The sequence below is a fragment of the Drosophila hydei genome, unplaced genomic scaffold (assembly GCF_003285905.1).
Source record: "Drosophila hydei strain 15085-1641.00,03,60 unplaced genomic scaffold, DhydRS2 tig00008121-arrow-pilon, whole genome shotgun sequence".
In the NCBI taxonomy this organism is placed as follows: Eukaryota; Metazoa; Arthropoda; class Insecta; order Diptera; family Drosophilidae; genus Drosophila; species Drosophila hydei.
In genome coordinates, this window is record NW_022045832.1 from 969,523 (window position 1) to 986,243 (window position 16,721).

Here is a 16,721-nt window from a genome sequence, read left to right on the forward strand (position 1 = left end):
ATTTTAGTTTCAGTTTTAGCATCGAATAAACTATATAAATACACATAATTAAATTACGTTCTTGTAAAACAAAATGTAGTATATTTCATAAGCTGACTCGCAGACATACATATACATACACACACACATGCATACATAATAGACACAAAATCGCAAAACAAAACAAAATAAGCTAACTATAAGTAAAAAATGCAAAAGAAAAGAAACTATTTTGTAAAAATTAAGCAAAAACAAAAAAAAAAACAAAGTAACAAGAAAAAAGCCGATTCAAAAATACAATTGATGATAATTTTCAAAATTGCCTTAATTCGCAAACAATAACTGGGCCACATAAATGATTATATAAACTATGTATACATACAAACATATATATATATATATAATCATAGAAACGTTGAACGAATACATACATAGTTGTAGAGAGCTGCGTTCTCGAAACATGATGTACATTCAGATTTATGCATATATATATACCTACATACTATATCTAATAGTGGCCGCCACTTCAGATACGAAGTCTGCAATTTTGAACTAAACTAAGAAATTACAATAAGAATATATAGTACATAAAGAGTTGACAGGACAACAAAAGAATATATATATATATATATCAATATATATATATATATATATATATATATATATATATATATATGTATATATGCATTATGTATATACAATCTATATGAGAGCAGCAACAAATTCTAAATATTGTTAACACGCAGTATAATATCGTATAATCAAAGACAAAGAAAAAACAAACGGGCAGCATACGTACAATTTTTCAAAAGTACCACTTAAATTGTAGCAATAGCAACAATAACAAAACGTGCGTTAAGATACAAAAATGACAACAAGAAACGAAAGAAAAAATCGGTTTGACAGCAACAACAGGTTCAATATAGTGAATATTAAGTGTATAACTAATGACAGAAAATCAAATTCATCAATTTCATTCGTCTTGCGGCAAACTTTGATTAGAAAATTAAAATCATTGAAAAAGAAACTGCAATTAGATTAAAAAGCAAACATAAAACAACTAAAATAACAAATATATTTTATTTATAAAATGCAAGAATAGAATAATGCGAGCAGCGTTTAGCCGTTGTCACAATATATTGTCTAAGCCACGCTTTCTGTGGAATATGGAAAGGCAGGGCCAATAGCATTTGCTGCGCGCAGCTTTGCATTGATTGCTCCCCAAAGTTTGGGATTGCCATGCTGCAGCGTATCCATGTTCCCAATCATGTAGAGCGCCAAACGAGCACGCGACAGGGCCACACAAACGCGATTCGGCAATCGGAGAAATCCAATCTGTCCGGCCGGATTGCTGCGCACCAGCGACAATAGAATAATGTTAGCTTCAAGGCCCTGGTAGCTATCCACACTTGTAACCAAGTACTTGTATAGCTTCTTTCTGTTTAGGAGCGATTTAATATATTCAATTTGGGCATTGTAGGGCGATAGTATCACAACTTTGCTGGGGTCATATCTCAAGTGTTTCAATAGATTCATCAACTCTTCAGCTTCGTGTTTGTTTATAAAAGACATGTCCACCTATAAATTATAAGAATATCAATAGCAAACAAGGTAAATAATCAATAAAGTATTTCATACCATCTGCTCCTCGGGATGGGTGTGATTGACAAAGTACATGTTGCTTGCCATTTTTGTCACATTGCCGTAGGCGTTTACCGAATCATCGCTGATTAGTTTATCATAGAATATGGGTACCAGGAGCTCAGCAATGCAGCTACGCATACGATACTGCACATTGAGCACACTTGCCGGAAAATTATGTGTGATTAAGCGCTCGAAGAGCGACACTTGCAGTCCCTGCTGCGTATAATTGCCTGTATGTGGCTGGAGCTGCTTGTGATCGCCAATCAGTACAACGTGCTCCGTGTAAGGCGTTAGGCAAGCTAGGACATGCGGTTCAGCTATCTCGGCGGCCTCCTCAAAGATGACACACTTGCTTTCAAGCAGACGGAACAAAAAGTTGAGGCGGGCAGCACACGATGTCGTCATTGCTAGCAGAGCCTTATCGCGTGCCTGATAGAAATGAAATATTGCGCGCAGCGTGTTAATTTTTTCACCAACCACCTGCAATTGCTCTAGCTTGGACTGTATTAGCAAATAGGCTGGATCGGTGCCATCAAAATCGGCATGCAGAGTCTGCAGTTGCTCAAACTGTTCCTTAAACTCGCACTTGGCCAACCACCATACCCGTTTGAGGCGCGGCGGCACCAGCTGATCATCGGTTAGTCCGCGCACATTATATTTCTCGATTTCTGGCAAACGCGACTGATTCCCAAAACGTACAATGCTGTCCGTGTACTGGGCGGCCTTCAGCAGGAACTTATCCAGCGAGTCGTTTGAGTACGTCAGCACAATAATGGGCCCCGATTTAAGGCGATTGGCATTCTGCAAGAGCGTATTGACCAGCTCAACGGATAAATGTGTTTTGCCAGTGCCCGGTGGTCCTTGTATAAGACAGAATTCGTTGAGAAGAGCAGCACCAAAAGCCGCTCGCTGTGACTCATTCAGTTTCGTCTGCAGAGGCGGCTGGAAGTCTGGACGGATATAAGCTGGCGGCCGTATATCAACCTGCGAAATTGTAACAATTAATTATTCCATAATCAAACTTATAGTACCGCTCTCACTTGGCCCTCGACAATGTAGCGTCGCATAGGAAAATTGTCCGCGCTGCAGGTACTTAGATAGTTATGGACTCGCAAATAAGGCTCAAAGAACACCGGCGTCTCGAACATGATTAATGGTTTGCCATAGATATTACCAATATTGTACTGCTTGACAACCTCCACATTTAGCTAAAACATATTTCAGTTAATAAGTCGGTCAGTAAAGGGTTATTAAAACAAACTTACATAGCCTTGATTTAACATTAGGCGGCTAGTATATGAAACAGTGGCCAAAATAAGATTATCGAAATCATAACTGGTGGTGAAGCACAGCAAAGCTCCCCCCTTAACATTCTTTAGATATTTAATTTCCTCTTGTCGAGGTGACATTAATTGCATGAAAATTAGACTATGTTGCTGTGCTTCGGCAAATTCTGGATTCAACATTAGCTGTGTATGCGGGAAAAGTAGTTGTTCCGCCACCAATTCATCGATGTTACTTTTGGAACGAAGATGCTGAACGTATTCACGCAGTGGTTGCGTAAAGTCCTCGCAAAGCAGTTGCCGTTGGCAATCTATATAGCGAGCAACGTCGGCAGAGTCGAGTGCAGGCGCAATATTTGCTTCAGTACCGACGGCATCAGTTCGTAGTAATTGATCTAGTTTGGGATATATTTCGTTTTTCACATGTGAAACGTTGGGCAGGACTTCCAATTCCTTGGCGAAACCCACACACAACGGATGCTCCAATAGTTGAGGCGTGTGACAAAGGGCGATTAGCTTTTTAAAATGCTCGATTAGCTCGTATCCAGATTTTTGTAGTTTGCCCATCTTGTGAGCGCGAATTAGCAAATTTTTTATGCCACACAACAGCACTTGACTTTCGTCATCTAAACTATCTTTAGAACGTGGTTTAAAGACTTTCAGAGCAAAGCGCTTCATGTGGTCGAACAGCACTGATTGCCTGGCAAAACCAGAAAGGAGCTGTTCATCAAAACCGCCCATTTCCAGTTGACAGAGTCTCGTCAGTATTTGCACATACTGAAGAACCCGTTTGTGAGAGTCATTGGGCATTATCTGATCCTTGAAGAGATCACGGTTCTCGGACATAAAATAGAGAAACATTTCGAGTGCCGTCATTTTCAGTGCCTTAGCAAACTCAACAGTGGTAAAACGAGCTGGACTCTTAGCATCTTTAGTTTCTTCCAAACTAAGCTGCTGGACATAATTATCTATTTAAAATGTATATTATATATTATAAAATTAAATTAATCTATTTATTTGTTTACCAGGTCTGCTGCAAAAGTCAATGCGCTCTTCGTGTGTCTCATTGTCAACTTGTTGCTTTATCCTTTGGTTTAGATTTTGAACTAGCTCATCCTCGTCCTTGCTAAACCAATCGTCATCGGAGCCAGACATTGCAGAATTTATTGTGTACGTGCTTCCAGTTCCACAAATTTAATGGGAATACCGGCTTTCGCATGCAGTTTTAGAGTTGCCTATCGTTTCCTTTAGATAATAGCGAAGTGCCATATTTCGATCACGATATTGATAACAATAATTTTTAAAGTAGTTCATGAATGCGATAACTACTTTTGAAAATTTACTTTTCTACCGAAGTTGTCAAAGCACCGCTGCATTTAATTTAATAGCAGTTTATGAACTTTCACTCAGTCGAAGAAATAAAGTAATTTAGTAAACTTTGCATATTGTGATTCGTGTGCTTACAAATATAATATATCACCGAATTGGCATAGGTAAAATCAACTTTGTTCTATATTCGTTTTTATAGTATTGGTCACACTAAAAACTGTTTGCTGCGATCAATGTGTGCGCGGTATTTATAGATTTGACAAGTTTTAATATTAAAAGATTTCTTATAATACAATAACTGTTAAGTTAATAATAAAGAAGAGCAAGTGTCAAGTTTGTAAGTCAGAACACATATTTTTTCGCTGCAAATATAACAAATTATTTATACTTTTATATTATCCATTATACTTCCAATAGACTAATTTGTTTAAAGGGGAAAACCGGAATTTAAGCGATCACGATGGTTGAGCTTTTTGGCGAAGATTACGACTGCTGGGAATGGTTTCAGGCAGATAAAGAAAAAATATTGCGCAGTCTAACGCGCAAGAATGCCAACGATCGACATCAGGTGCAGGGACACAGGCGTTATTATAATTATTGGCATCATGCAAAAACGGTAGTGCCATCCAAAATTCCAACCGAGGGTCTTCAGGAGATCCTTAATCTGCAGCCCTTGGGCATGTTTCTTTACTTGGCCACTGAAATTGAGCCAAACTTCTTTATCGATCAAATAGGGCCTAACGATAATATCGATCGCGTATTAATTTATACTCGCATTTTGGTTACATTGTGCGAACTCGAATTGCCTGGCTTTCACACTGAAATGCTTTATAAATTTGCTGCTTGCACTCCACTCATAGTCCACTACGAAGAATTGGTGCGTAAATTGTGTACTAAAAGCTTTCGTACTATGTGGACTGATATGAATCGTGTGGACAGCATTATCAGCCATATGCAAACACTTTTGCTGCAGGCTCAAAGGGCTGGCGTTTTGGATGAGAACGGCATGGACATTTTATTTAAAATTTGGACTAACTTAAAAAACAATAATAATCCAATCATAGAGGAGCGTCCGATATGCCGAGAGTTTCTACGACAGCTTCATTGTCTGTTTAGTGTTGATGTGGATGCATTATTAAAGCCAAATCCTGCAGCCGAGGTAAGTTTTGCTTGCATATTAAACAATATCTAATCTATCTTATCTTTTAGATATACCCGAGCTTGGAAGAGCTTAAATCGTGGCTGAAGGAGAATGGCGACACCTGCCTTCATGCAGCGAAACTATCGATGAGCTACATTAGTTCGACTCAGTACATAAACAGCCAACGTTTGTTTCTTCGCCAGCAGTTTTTACTTCCGCTTCGTGAATTGGTACGGCTGATTCATCGTAAGCGCAGTCTTCAGAATGTAATGCCGCTACAAATCGCCTTCCAGGAGGTTCAAATTAAGCTGAATATGCATTTTCCGAATGCTCATAGCAGCAAGCTCCTATTTGTTGATGTCTTAGCAGCGCAGCGTAATAGCACATCTGATCAGACTGTTCAGTGCGAGAAATCTTTAGAGGAGGCTCTGTTAAAGATTAAGACTGGGTCTCTTTTTTGCTTTACAACCAGCTACGATTTTGATAATCTTATACTGGCAACTGTAGTCGGTACTGATGTGAAACAGATTCGTCGAGGCTACGTGAGTACTTAACGACAAATGCAACTAGAAAACTTTTATATTATATGTTGGCTATGTATGCTATATATCTTTCAGATTGCTATCACTATAGTGCATCAGTTTAACATTGGCAACATTTATGGCAAATCGTTGATCATGTTCGAAACACCCGTCTACTTTGAGCCGTATCAGAAGGCCTATAGATATTTGACCAACAGCAATGTTATAAACTTCCCTATGTCTGATTATATAGTGCACGGTCTGACAAGAACTAAATCACCAGCATATTTGAATCACACACAACCACCAAAAGTCTACGAGAGTCAAAAGTTTGTGAACAAATTACGCAAAATGCCGCTTAATCTGTCCCAGCACGAGGCCTTTCAACGTGTTCTGAATACGAATTTTAATCTAATCCAAGGTCCACCCGGTACGGGCAAGACACATTTATCGTTGCAGCTGATAAAGACCTTCTTGGAGCATGCTAAATTCTGCGCGCCCATTGTTGTGGTTACATACACAAACGATTCACTGGATAAGTTTTTGCTGAAGCTTAGCTCGTTCACCAGCAGCATTGTCCGCTTTGGTTGCCAATCTCGGCTGCCGGAAATCGCCAAATTTAATTCCCGTGCCGATACCAACATGCAGTTGATCAATCCAAGGCTAAAGCGACTATACTGGATGGTAAATCTGGAGATTAAAGAACATTTCAAGCGCCTACAGACACTCTATGCTACCTTTAATGATACCGATAAGGCCTATCCGGAAATATTGGCTACACAGCGCTTGGTTTGGAATGCACAGGAGAAGCTCAACTGTATACGAATGATATTCCAGCATTATTTGATTATTAAAAAGAATGTCCTGGCCATGACTACGACATGTGCTGCGCGCATGAATTTTGTCTTTCGGTTTTTGAAAACTCGCATCGGTAAGCGAATAATGAATGATGTATGTAATGAACAAGATTTGTTATTTCTGCTCTATTTCAGTTATATTTGAGGAAGCTGCGGAGATTCTAGAGGCTCACACATTGCCCTGTTTAACACCCTACACCGAGCATGTGATTATGATTGGTGATCACATGCAGCTAAAGCCATATACAAGCTATATAAAAGGACTGAAGCAATCAACTGTATCTCATTCATTATTTGAGCGTTTGATACGCTCGAATTTCGATGTGAATGTCTTGAATATTCAATATCGTATGCGTAATACATTTGCCGAATTGCTCTGTCCTCTAATATATCAAAAGCTTTTGAGTCATGATTCGGTGTATGATTTTCCCTCTGTTCGCAATATGTGGTTGAATCTATATTTCCTTCAACATCAAGAGCTTGAGACCCAAGTGCATGATGGTTTTTTATGCAATGGCTATGAGACGAAAAAAGTGGCTGAAATTGTGCATCATTTGGTCGAGGTGAGCGGCTACAAGAACACGGAAGTTGTTGTGCTCACACCCTACACCATGCAGGTCGAGTCAATCAAAAAGAAAGTAAGACTTGCTAAAAATATATCGGTAAGCTATTAACGTAAACCCAAATTTCCTTGCAGTTATCAAAGAAAACAAATTTAAAAGACGTTTTCGTTACTACTGTGGATAGTTTCCAAGGACTGGAGGCAGATATAATTGTACTCTCGTTGGTGCGCAGTAATACACATGGAAATATAGGCTTCTTGTCTGACCAGAATCGAATTTGTGTAGCTATGTCCCGTGCCCGCTATGGCTTGTATATAATTGGAAATATGAAGATTTTGGCACAGAAATCATCTACATGGCGTGATATACATAACAAGTTAAATCTGCAAAATGCAATTGGCGGGGAGTTTCCCTATAAAACCATTAAGTGAAAGTGTTGTTTTTGTACTAATGTAAATTGAATACATTTATTAAATATATATATATATATATATATATATATATATGTGTATAAATATATATATATATAAATATATATATTTCCGTTACTAACAAAAGTTCTGTTTGCATTGTATTTACCTGAAATCAAGTTTCGTTGTTGAACAGAGAAATCTTCCATAATCCTTAATAGTTTATGATAATATATTACAAATAAATTTTAAAATAAAGTGTAAAAATTAAGATTTAAGGAAAGATATATATGATAAAGCCGTTATTCTTTATAAACTTAAGTGATTTGTGCTTAATAAAGACCTAGGACGCATTTGCTTTGCTAATTTCAGTATTATCATCATTATGTACTCTGGTCACACCCAGCTTGTAAACATTTTGCAATCTTTGTGGCGGCGTTTGGTGAAATGCGTATTAAATTATAAAAATAACGCGGTCAGTGTGCATAGCTTATGCCGATTTCTAAGTTATCGTAATATAGCGTAAGTTTAATGAAGATATAAGATATGTGTATAAATACAACTAAATGTGCCCAAAAGAACGAAATAATCAAAAATTCCCGCGCAAATTATGTGGCTGCCGCTTATAAACAAACGAATGCTAACTCAAACTGATTCACGCAAATTTCTTTCAAAAAAAACCTGTAGGCAAACCAAAGATGCGTCGCACTAGAGTTCGGAATAAAAGTTTGTCCTCAGGATCAGAGAGTGACGGTTCAACTTCGCCACCAAAGAAAAAGAAAGCAAAGCGGCGCACAGCAAACAATGACGACGATGAAATGCTCATGGACTCATCTACATCTCGAGTGGTTCGCAAGCAAACAACTAATGCAAATTCTTCCTGGGAACATCCTGCGGTAAATGCATATGTTATATTCATATAAAAATTCAATTAATTAAATGTTTTTATAGTACGGAGTGACGCCTCGGAGTGCATTTAAAAGTTGTGGAAAGATTATTTCTATACGTCTAATAAATTTTATGTGCCATTCCCATTTGTACATTGAGTTTGGACCAAATATTAATTTTCTTGTTGGCAGCAATGGCAGCGGCAAAAGCGCAGTGATCGCAGCTCTTGCCCTAGGATTGGCCGGCAGTGCACGCAACACAAGTCGCGCAAGCAGCATACAGAGTACGTTGAGCTTAATGTGATCAAGCATCTGTTGTCTCGTAAACTAATAGAACTAGACACATTTTAAAAGTTTCAATAGATATTGTATAGCACTCTTGATAAACTTAAAATTATCTTGTTTCAGAGCTAATAAAAAATGGACAGACAAATGCATCCATTGAGCTTACACTATCCAATATGGGACATCGACCATTTAAGTTCGACATTTATGGCCCACACATCACGATCGTACGGCAAATTCGTCAATCATCTTCGACATATGAGATAAAAGACTCTCATAACAGAACAGTATCCAGAAAACTAGATGAGATACGGCGGCTGATTCTTTACTTCGGCATAAGTGTTGAGAATCCGATCTTTGTGCTCAATCAGGAAGCATCGCGTGAATTTCTCAAAGAGTGAGTTTATAATTAATAAGTCTTCTTCAAACATAATGATACATTTCAAAACACAACAGTCTAGAGCCCGCATCGAATTACAAATTGTTCATGAAGGCAACGCAGCTGGATTTATGCGCGAATAGCTTAACTCAATGTCACGAACATCGAGAACATATAAATTACGATGTAAAGCTGCTTAAAATGGTAAAAACGCAATGTCAAGGATAATTAAATTTAATTCTTAATAAAATAATTTTCTTTTGACAATATTTAGAAAATGCAAAAATTGAAAAATTTATGCCACGAAGAAGAGGAAAAGTTGGCAATCATTAAAAATGAAGAGGCACTTAAGGTAGAAGTACAATATTTTGTTTTGCGCAAAACGTAAAGTTTCATTTTCACCAATATAGATTCAATTGAAAGAGGCTACAGCAATGCTGGCTTGGTTAAAAGTAACTCAGATCCAGGACGATCTCACTAAAATTGAACAAACCCTTAAAATAATTGAGAAGAAGAATGTTGATCTGTCACAAAAAACCACCCAGAAGAACAGCACACAAGAAGGGATCGCTCATGCTCTTCAGTAAGTCTTCAAATTCGCTTAATTTTACATAATATTTATATATTATAAAATCTGCTTTTAGAGAACTTGAGCAAACCAAGCAGCGAATTATGGAAAATTATCAGGCACAGGAGGCTACGCTTAGAGCAGCTAAGCGAACTGCTCAAGACTGTCTTTATAAAGCCAGCTCCTTTAAGGCAAGCATTAAGAATGTAGAGAAACGTTTGAGGGAGGAGCAAACAAACTATGAGGGCTGTCAAAAGCATATGAATAACTACCATGCAGACTATTCAGAAGTCAAAAGGCTTCGGGAAGAGAATGCTGCAGCACTCGCGAGTCTTAAAGAGAAGGTGACGCAGAGTAATGAACTTATTGCTAGGCTCAGGGATGAACAAACCGAATTGAGAAACCGCTTACCAGCAACAAAAGAAAGCTTGGAGTCTGCAAAGAGTGAATTAAGCAAATTGCATAAAGTTGAGCGTACGTAAAATATCGTTATGCGAATCCTTATTTGCTTTTTCTAATTTAACATTTTTTAATAATTATTTTAGAAAGCCTGCAATGGGAAATGGAGTCTCTATTGCGGAACAAATCAAACAAAATGTCAGTTTATGGCGAGCACGCAATGGAAGTGGCGAATACGTTGCGTGCTCAATACAGTGGCAGCAAAGCGAACCTAATGCCGCGTGGACCGATTGGCATGTACATAACAGTACCTAATCCAAAGTATAGGGATCTAATAGAGAATCAATTATCACATTGCCTGCGCTCGTATATAGTTAGCACAGACAAGGAGAGAATGTCCCTTAGAGCTCTGCTCCAAAAAACGTATGCAGGTGGCAATATGCCAACCATTGTTACCAGTGCCTTTACAAGTCGGGTTTATAATGTCTCCAAGTATAAAGTGCAATGTAGATCTTCAAATACGACCGTGTTGATGGATGAAATTAGGTAAGTTTTTACGATTTCAAACAGATATCTTTACTAAATTTATCTCTTATTACTGATAGATGTGACGATCCTGTCGTAATGAACTATCTTATTGATACGATACGCATTGAGACGGTGTTGCTGACAGAATCTAAAGAGACAGCCGAATCTCTGACATCGAATTTGGAAAACGTGCCACCTAATTTGACTCGCATATTAGTTCCAAACTTGGGGCTTGAATATTCTCCATCCCCCAACTATGCCATGTACTCCATTCAAATAACACCTGCCAGATTTATTCAGGTAAATGTCGATGATCGCATTCGGCAGCTGAAGACAGAGCAAAATAGTCTGCAGGAGCGTGCTGCGAATCTACAGCCACAGTGTGCTATGGCAAAGCAAAAGTTGGACAGTGACGCACAGGAGATAAGCGCGAAAAGCGCTATGATTAATGCATATCACACTGAAAACACAAAAGCGATGAAAAAAATTATAGATATAGAGAACTTTGAATATCGGGAATTCCCTGCTTTTGACGTTCTAGTAAGTTGATGCGAAATTGTCTTTAATTTAAATCGATCATAATGTTTTTCGTAATCAATTTAGGAAACTCATTTAACGACCAGCCGTGAGAAAATAGAAAAACTTAACGAAGAGCGTAATATCTTAGAAAATCAACTTCGGGATATAAACGAGCGTAACACTCAAGTTAACGAAAACGCTAAAAAAGAACAAAGTATTCTCGACAGTCTTAATACAAAAATTGGCGAAATTGACGTGAAATCGCAGGAATTACAAAGGAGAGTTAGAGACTTGGATCGTCATTTTGAGGAAAACCAACGACGCTTAAAACAAACTAACGAGCTACTTAAAACAACGCAAAAAGATAAAAAAGAGAAGGAAGCTGAATTAGAAGTGGCGCGCCAGGAAGCACAGAAAGTCGGTGACTTTATTGAAACAAATAAGTCGGAAGAAAAAATCCGTGATAAAATTAGTCGTTATAAAGCAAAAATAAAACATTACGAATCGATGAAATTGAATGGTGAAGAAGTGGAGCAAAAATTATCCAAATTGCGTGATATTCTAAAAACAGAATCGGATATTTTGGACAATATTTTATGTGTCGTAGAGAAGTTACGCATTGAATATCATTCTAGAGCACAACGATTTCAGCGTTCACGTTATCATTTCTTCACCATGGTAGAGTTTCACTTCAAGGTAAATATCTTTAAATACGCCTTGTGGATTAAATGTACAACTTTATAATATTTTTTGATATGCAGCAAGCACTAGTCTGTCGTCAATTTGAAGGCAATCTGGAACCCAATCATAGAGATAAGACATTGCAGATCAGTGTTTACCCACCGAGTGGTAATAGGACTTCAAATATGAGAAGCTTGTCCGGCGGGGAAAGGTCATTTACCACGGTGTCTTTACTGAAAGGACTATGGAGCACATCCTCACATCCATTTTACTTCCTCGATGAATACGATGTTTTTACTGTAGGTATCAAGCATATTTTAATCAAATTGTCCCATGATTATATTATTTATGTTTTGTATATTTGTAGGATGAAGTGAATAGAACTTTTATTACAAAATTGCTGATTCAAGAGGGAATGGATTTTCCTAACAGACAGTATTGTTTCTTAACTCCACAAGATACGAAAGTTGATGCAAACCACCTTATTACAGTACACAAGTAAGTATATTTATATTTGAAGTTTTCGTTTACTTAACTTGTTACTCCAATATAATTCCTGATTTACCATTTTTTTCAGATTGGAAACACCAGATCGGTAATATAGGGCTCCTTTTTCCAAACATTGGTTGCTGGACGACTGCTCTTACTAATTGACGAAAAAACGTACTCATATAATATTTATTTAATTTCATGGGATTTGTAGTTTATAGTATAAGTTGAAATATGTAGTTTTTCATTTAAACAGTTTTTGAATATATTTTAAGACATAAAAATAAACTGGTGTGGCAACTCTGAGTTGGCTGATGTGGTAGCGCAAAATTGTCACGTTCAAGCTGCATGAAAGAAATGTTTTATTGTAAGTGGTATTTTAGTAATTTTTATTTATTAATAATATTACTCTTTGTTTTACTTAACATTTTATTTGTTTTTGTTTTACGTAGAATTTTTTTCTATTTAGTAAAGTTTAATATTTATTAGTATATAGCATCATATCAGATTGTTGACATGTGGCATCATACCGTCTGAGCGTTGCCAGACTATTCTACCAAATAACCTAAAAGGTAAACCGAATACAAACGGCATCTCGGGCATTTTTCTATTTATTTCTTAATTGTATACAATAATAATTACAATGAGCCGAAACTATAAGGAAGATCAGGTCAATGAGGTTGAAGCCCTTGACTCCATTTATTGTGGCGAAATGGAAGGTAACTCAAATTGAATTCAAGCAAAACAAAAGTATGATCATCAACTCATTTTTGCAGTTCTCCAAACTGAGCCATTTCACAAATTTCAAATTCCCATTGCCACGGAGGAGTACAATGCCGATGCAGCGGAAGACAGTGAAAAAGGTTTAGCTTGCAAACTTGTGTTTACGTACACAGAAATATATCCAGATGAAGCGCCGTTGGTGGAAATTGACGAAGCTGAAAATTTTGAAGACAATTTCGAAGCACAGCTTCTGGAACACTTGCGCAAGTCAATTGAGGAAAACATTGGCATGGAGATGATATTTTCATTAGTGAGTAGTGCACAGGAATGGCTAAATGTGCAGTGGGACGAACACAAGAAAACCCAGGAGGATGAACGGGCGCGCAAGGTCCAAGAAGTCGAAGAAGCGGAAAGAAAGAAATTTGAGGGCACGCGAGTGTCTGTCGAGACATTTATGAAATGGAAACTAGATTTTGAAGAGAGCACGGGTATTGCTGCCAAGCGAGAGAAGAACAATGATAGCAAGAAACTAACAGGGAGGGAGCTATTTATGTGCGATAACACATTGAACGAATCAGACATCAAATTTCTGTTGGAGGCCGGCGAAAATCTTGAGAATGTTAAAATTGATGAAACATTGTTCCAAGATATTGGTGAACTGGATTTAGATGATGACGACGATGAGGATTGGGTGCCTGGAGCCGATGACGATGATGATTAAGCCATTCTGCGATATTAAAATAAAAGTCATGTAAGGCATACTTGTGTATTGTAAACAAAACAGCTTAACTCTCAATGGTGGCTCTATTTAGTTTAACAAATAAAATGCTAGCGTGTTATCAATCCAATCCGTTGGGATTTTCCAAACTCATTTCAGACAATTTAAGTCCGTAACTTTGAACAGGTTGAATGTCGTCTAAGTCGAAGAACTCGTCGTCGCTGTCATCTGCTTTTCGGTTGCTCTGATCAGTATCCTTTTTTGCTGCTGGAAGCACATCTCGTGGAAAATTAAGATTTGACCATGATCCTGGCTCCAATTTCGGCAATGTAATCTCAACCTTAGTACCGAACATTTGGACGGAGGCCTTTTGTACATTGATGATCTGCGCAAATAAGTGAAGTGGGTAAAATCAAGTTTGACGTATTTCAGACTTTGAATTCTTACGCCTCGTAGTTCCAAGTCCAAGTCAAACTTGGCATTTTCCTGCTCTGGAAAGACCAGCATAACATGCAAGCGAATAGGGTTTACTTCGACGACACTTTCCGCGTAATGATATTTTTTGGCATAGACAGCGACAACAACATTTGAAGCTGTCTGATGCCAATCATATCGGCATTGAACTACCTTTTTGTCGTCGTCCTGCAAAAGAGTAATAGATTAGCCGAAAGTTGCAGTTGGTCGTATTCAAATAGCTCACATCCTTAGTAAATTTATGTTGGCCGTAGACACAGCCTTTTTGTGCCATGAACTGAGCAAAATCTGAGGTACGTTTTTGACAGCATGACCAGAACTTCAGGCCCTCATGAAATATGGGGACTCCAGGATGATAGGTGCATTCACCAAAATCGCTGCTTGTGCTTGTATAGGAGTAAGTGCAGCCATTGTTTTTGCAGATTGTTCCTACAGCAACGGCTCTAAAAGATGTTAATATATACATAAATATCATATGTATTATATTATAGTGTTATACAATTTTAAATTGAAATTCTAGTTACCCATCGCTGCCTGTTGTTGCAACTGGCGCAGCAGCATTGCCGACTTTTAATGCATCAATGGTATCCTTCAATGCTGAAGCTACTGTTGGTTGTAGGACAGTAAAAGGCGTTTCGATCGCTGGTCTGGGCAGTGATTCCTTAATGGGTGCTCGCACTTTAACTTCCACAGTCTTGTCCTCATCTTTATCTTTGGCAGGTTTTTCCGGTTCGGGCGGTTTAATATTTGAATGTTTGCCCAATGTGCAGCCTTGAATATTAAGGAATTCTGTAAAATCCACCGATTTTTTATTGCAACATGACCATCCTTTGTAGGCATCGTGGAAAAATGGAGCCCCCGGATGATGCCGGCAAGAATCTGTGACAACAACGTGCTGTAAGTATTAAATATTCTATTCTATATTATATTTAAATCTATAACTTACCATCAGAATTGGTGACTGGGTCAAACAGCTGGCCACAACCTCTGTTATAACATTGTTCCATATTTTTCTTTAATATTTTATAACTATTTCTCGTCGCTGTGGTCTAGAATCTTCGCCAAATAAGAAGTGATGGGGAGGCAGGTCGATAGTTACTTGCTGAAGCTGCCAACTTACTTTAAAGTATAATTTATTTTTCAATGTATGAGTGCTGAAAAACGTCTGCATGTCAAAGAAACGGTTTTTTGATTTTTCCGTTTCTTCTCTTCGTTTAGAACAAACAAACCGGTATTCGTAATTCGCACGATATGAATGTTTAGAAAGGCAATCAGCGCAACGAAAACAATTAAAACAATCAGACAATGCAAATTATGCTAATTATATATAGAATTGCCGGGCTCATTTCGAAAGGGTCTTTAAACTTTTTGGTATGTGTCGAAACCGGAATTAAAATACAAATCAATTAATGCAAATGTACCGAAGGTCAGTTCAGCTTTTTTTAACGACGTGATTAATGTACAGGATTTGCTAGACGAAACACTCAAAAAGGTGTGCGCTGACAAATTGTGAGTCACGTAGCAAAGCTAATTAAAAACAGGAATGGTAACGAATTCAAACAAAACTCCATTCGTTGCTTGCTTGAAGGCTCAGACTTAATTTCAAACATTATTTTTTTATGTGTCACTCATATAAATATAAATATATATATACATGCATATAAAGCTTTTAGATACGTGGGACACGCTTATAGTTTCATTTATTACCTACGGCGACAAGACATAAATATTACTTGCATTCAGCAAATTGTCATTGCATTGAAAATTCTTGTGGTCAACAAGGTTATCAACGGCGCGATGACTGCCAATTGGCAGTGCTCGATTGCGATTGGCCTTTGTCGTTCTGGTTGCACTTAATACAAATTATGACAGGCCCTGGCGCCCGCCCCGTCATGCGGCTCGTCTGCATTCACAATTTGACCATTCCAGTTTCGGGCTGTGAATCATGCAGCCGTCAGTATTAATGATCTGTTTGCGGCGCTGTTGTTGTTGTTTTGCATTGTTGCTCAATCGTTAGAGAACTGTAGCCTTTTTTCATATTTCGTCGCTGCTCTGCAACTTCTGACAACTGCGGCACACACTCACACACTCGCAAATAAATAAAGAAATACAAAAATTGGGGGCTTTATTTGCCGTTGTTGGAAATGTGCCCCAGTGTCAATGGAAATTAACACCGCAGGCACCGGCTTGGCCTATTCTAGGCGTCTACGTAATTTAACATACAATGGCAAGCGCCAACGACAACAGCCACAGCAACTGCAACGACAACGGCAACAATATAATGGCAGCATGCAACAGTCTACGGCGGCATGAAATGCAGTTGTAAAATGCAAAGGCAAAGGCA

General features: G+C 38.0%; 5 protein-coding genes across 7 annotated transcripts; 3 read left to right on the forward strand and 2 right to left on the reverse strand.

Annotated features, from left to right (window-relative positions):
• Positions 1–1,072: 1,072 nt before the first annotated feature.
• Positions 1,073–4,361, reverse strand: LOC111597177 (NFX1-type zinc finger-containing protein 1). Of its 2 annotated transcripts, none has more exons than XM_030224921.1 (5): positions 3,932–4,053; positions 2,889–3,857; positions 2,664–2,831; positions 1,618–2,607; positions 1,073–1,557 (listed from the first exon to the last, which is right to left on the reverse strand). In XM_030224921.1, exons 1-5 carry the CDS (start codon positions 3,971–3,973, stop codon positions 1,123–1,125), a joined length of 2,604 nt encoding a protein of 867 aa, XP_030080781.1. In that variant the 5' UTR covers positions 3,974–4,053; the 3' UTR covers positions 1,073–1,122. The 2 variants fall into 2 exon arrangements, with proteins under 2 accessions (XP_030080781.1, XP_030080780.1); XM_030224920.1 differs by having other exon boundaries at positions 1,074–1,557; positions 2,889–3,874; positions 3,932–4,361.
• A 44-nt stretch (positions 4,362–4,405) lies between these two features.
• On the forward strand, positions 4,406–7,748 carry LOC111597176 (NFX1-type zinc finger-containing protein 1-like). Its single transcript, XM_023311738.2, has 7 exons — positions 4,406–4,572; positions 4,653–5,394; positions 5,445–5,606; positions 5,670–5,918; positions 5,994–6,828; positions 6,890–7,392; positions 7,452–7,748. Exons 2-7 carry the CDS (start codon positions 4,696–4,698, stop codon positions 7,746–7,748), a joined length of 2,745 nt encoding a protein of 914 aa, XP_023167506.2. The 5' UTR covers positions 4,406–4,572; positions 4,653–4,695.
• A 380-nt stretch (positions 7,749–8,128) lies between these two features.
• LOC111597165 (structural maintenance of chromosomes protein 6) lies at positions 8,129–12,815 on the forward strand. 2 transcript variants are annotated; one of them, XM_023311724.2, is made up of 14 exons: positions 8,129–8,202; positions 8,415–8,623; positions 8,679–8,898; positions 9,023–9,296; positions 9,356–9,482; positions 9,553–9,630; positions 9,689–9,861; positions 9,923–10,320; positions 10,392–10,791; positions 10,851–11,313; positions 11,377–11,988; positions 12,054–12,272; positions 12,341–12,471; positions 12,551–12,815. In XM_023311724.2, the coding sequence occupies exons 2-14, from the start codon at positions 8,426–8,428 to the stop codon at positions 12,570–12,572; spliced, it is 3,315 nt and encodes a 1,104-aa protein (XP_023167492.2). In that variant the 5' UTR covers positions 8,129–8,202; positions 8,415–8,425; the 3' UTR covers positions 12,573–12,815. The 2 variants fall into 2 exon arrangements, with proteins under 2 accessions (XP_023167492.2, XP_023167491.2); XM_023311723.2 differs by having other exon boundaries at positions 8,133–8,249; positions 12,551–12,814.
• A 192-nt stretch (positions 12,816–13,007) lies between these two features.
• Positions 13,008–13,988, forward strand: LOC111597173 (RWD domain-containing protein 1). Its single transcript, XM_023311734.2, has 2 exons — positions 13,008–13,181; positions 13,239–13,988. Exons 1-2 carry the CDS (start codon positions 13,106–13,108, stop codon positions 13,904–13,906), a joined length of 744 nt encoding a protein of 247 aa, XP_023167502.1. The 5' UTR covers positions 13,008–13,105; the 3' UTR covers positions 13,907–13,988.
• On the reverse strand, positions 13,934–15,632 carry LOC111597172 (cysteine and histidine-rich domain-containing protein). Its single transcript, XM_023311732.2, has 5 exons — positions 15,324–15,632; positions 14,902–15,256; positions 14,604–14,820; positions 14,351–14,545; positions 13,934–14,288 (listed from the first exon to the last, which is right to left on the reverse strand). Exons 1-5 carry the CDS (start codon positions 15,382–15,384, stop codon positions 14,025–14,027), a joined length of 1,092 nt encoding a protein of 363 aa, XP_023167500.1. The 5' UTR covers positions 15,385–15,632; the 3' UTR covers positions 13,934–14,024.
• Positions 15,633–16,721: the final 1,089 nt, after the last annotated feature.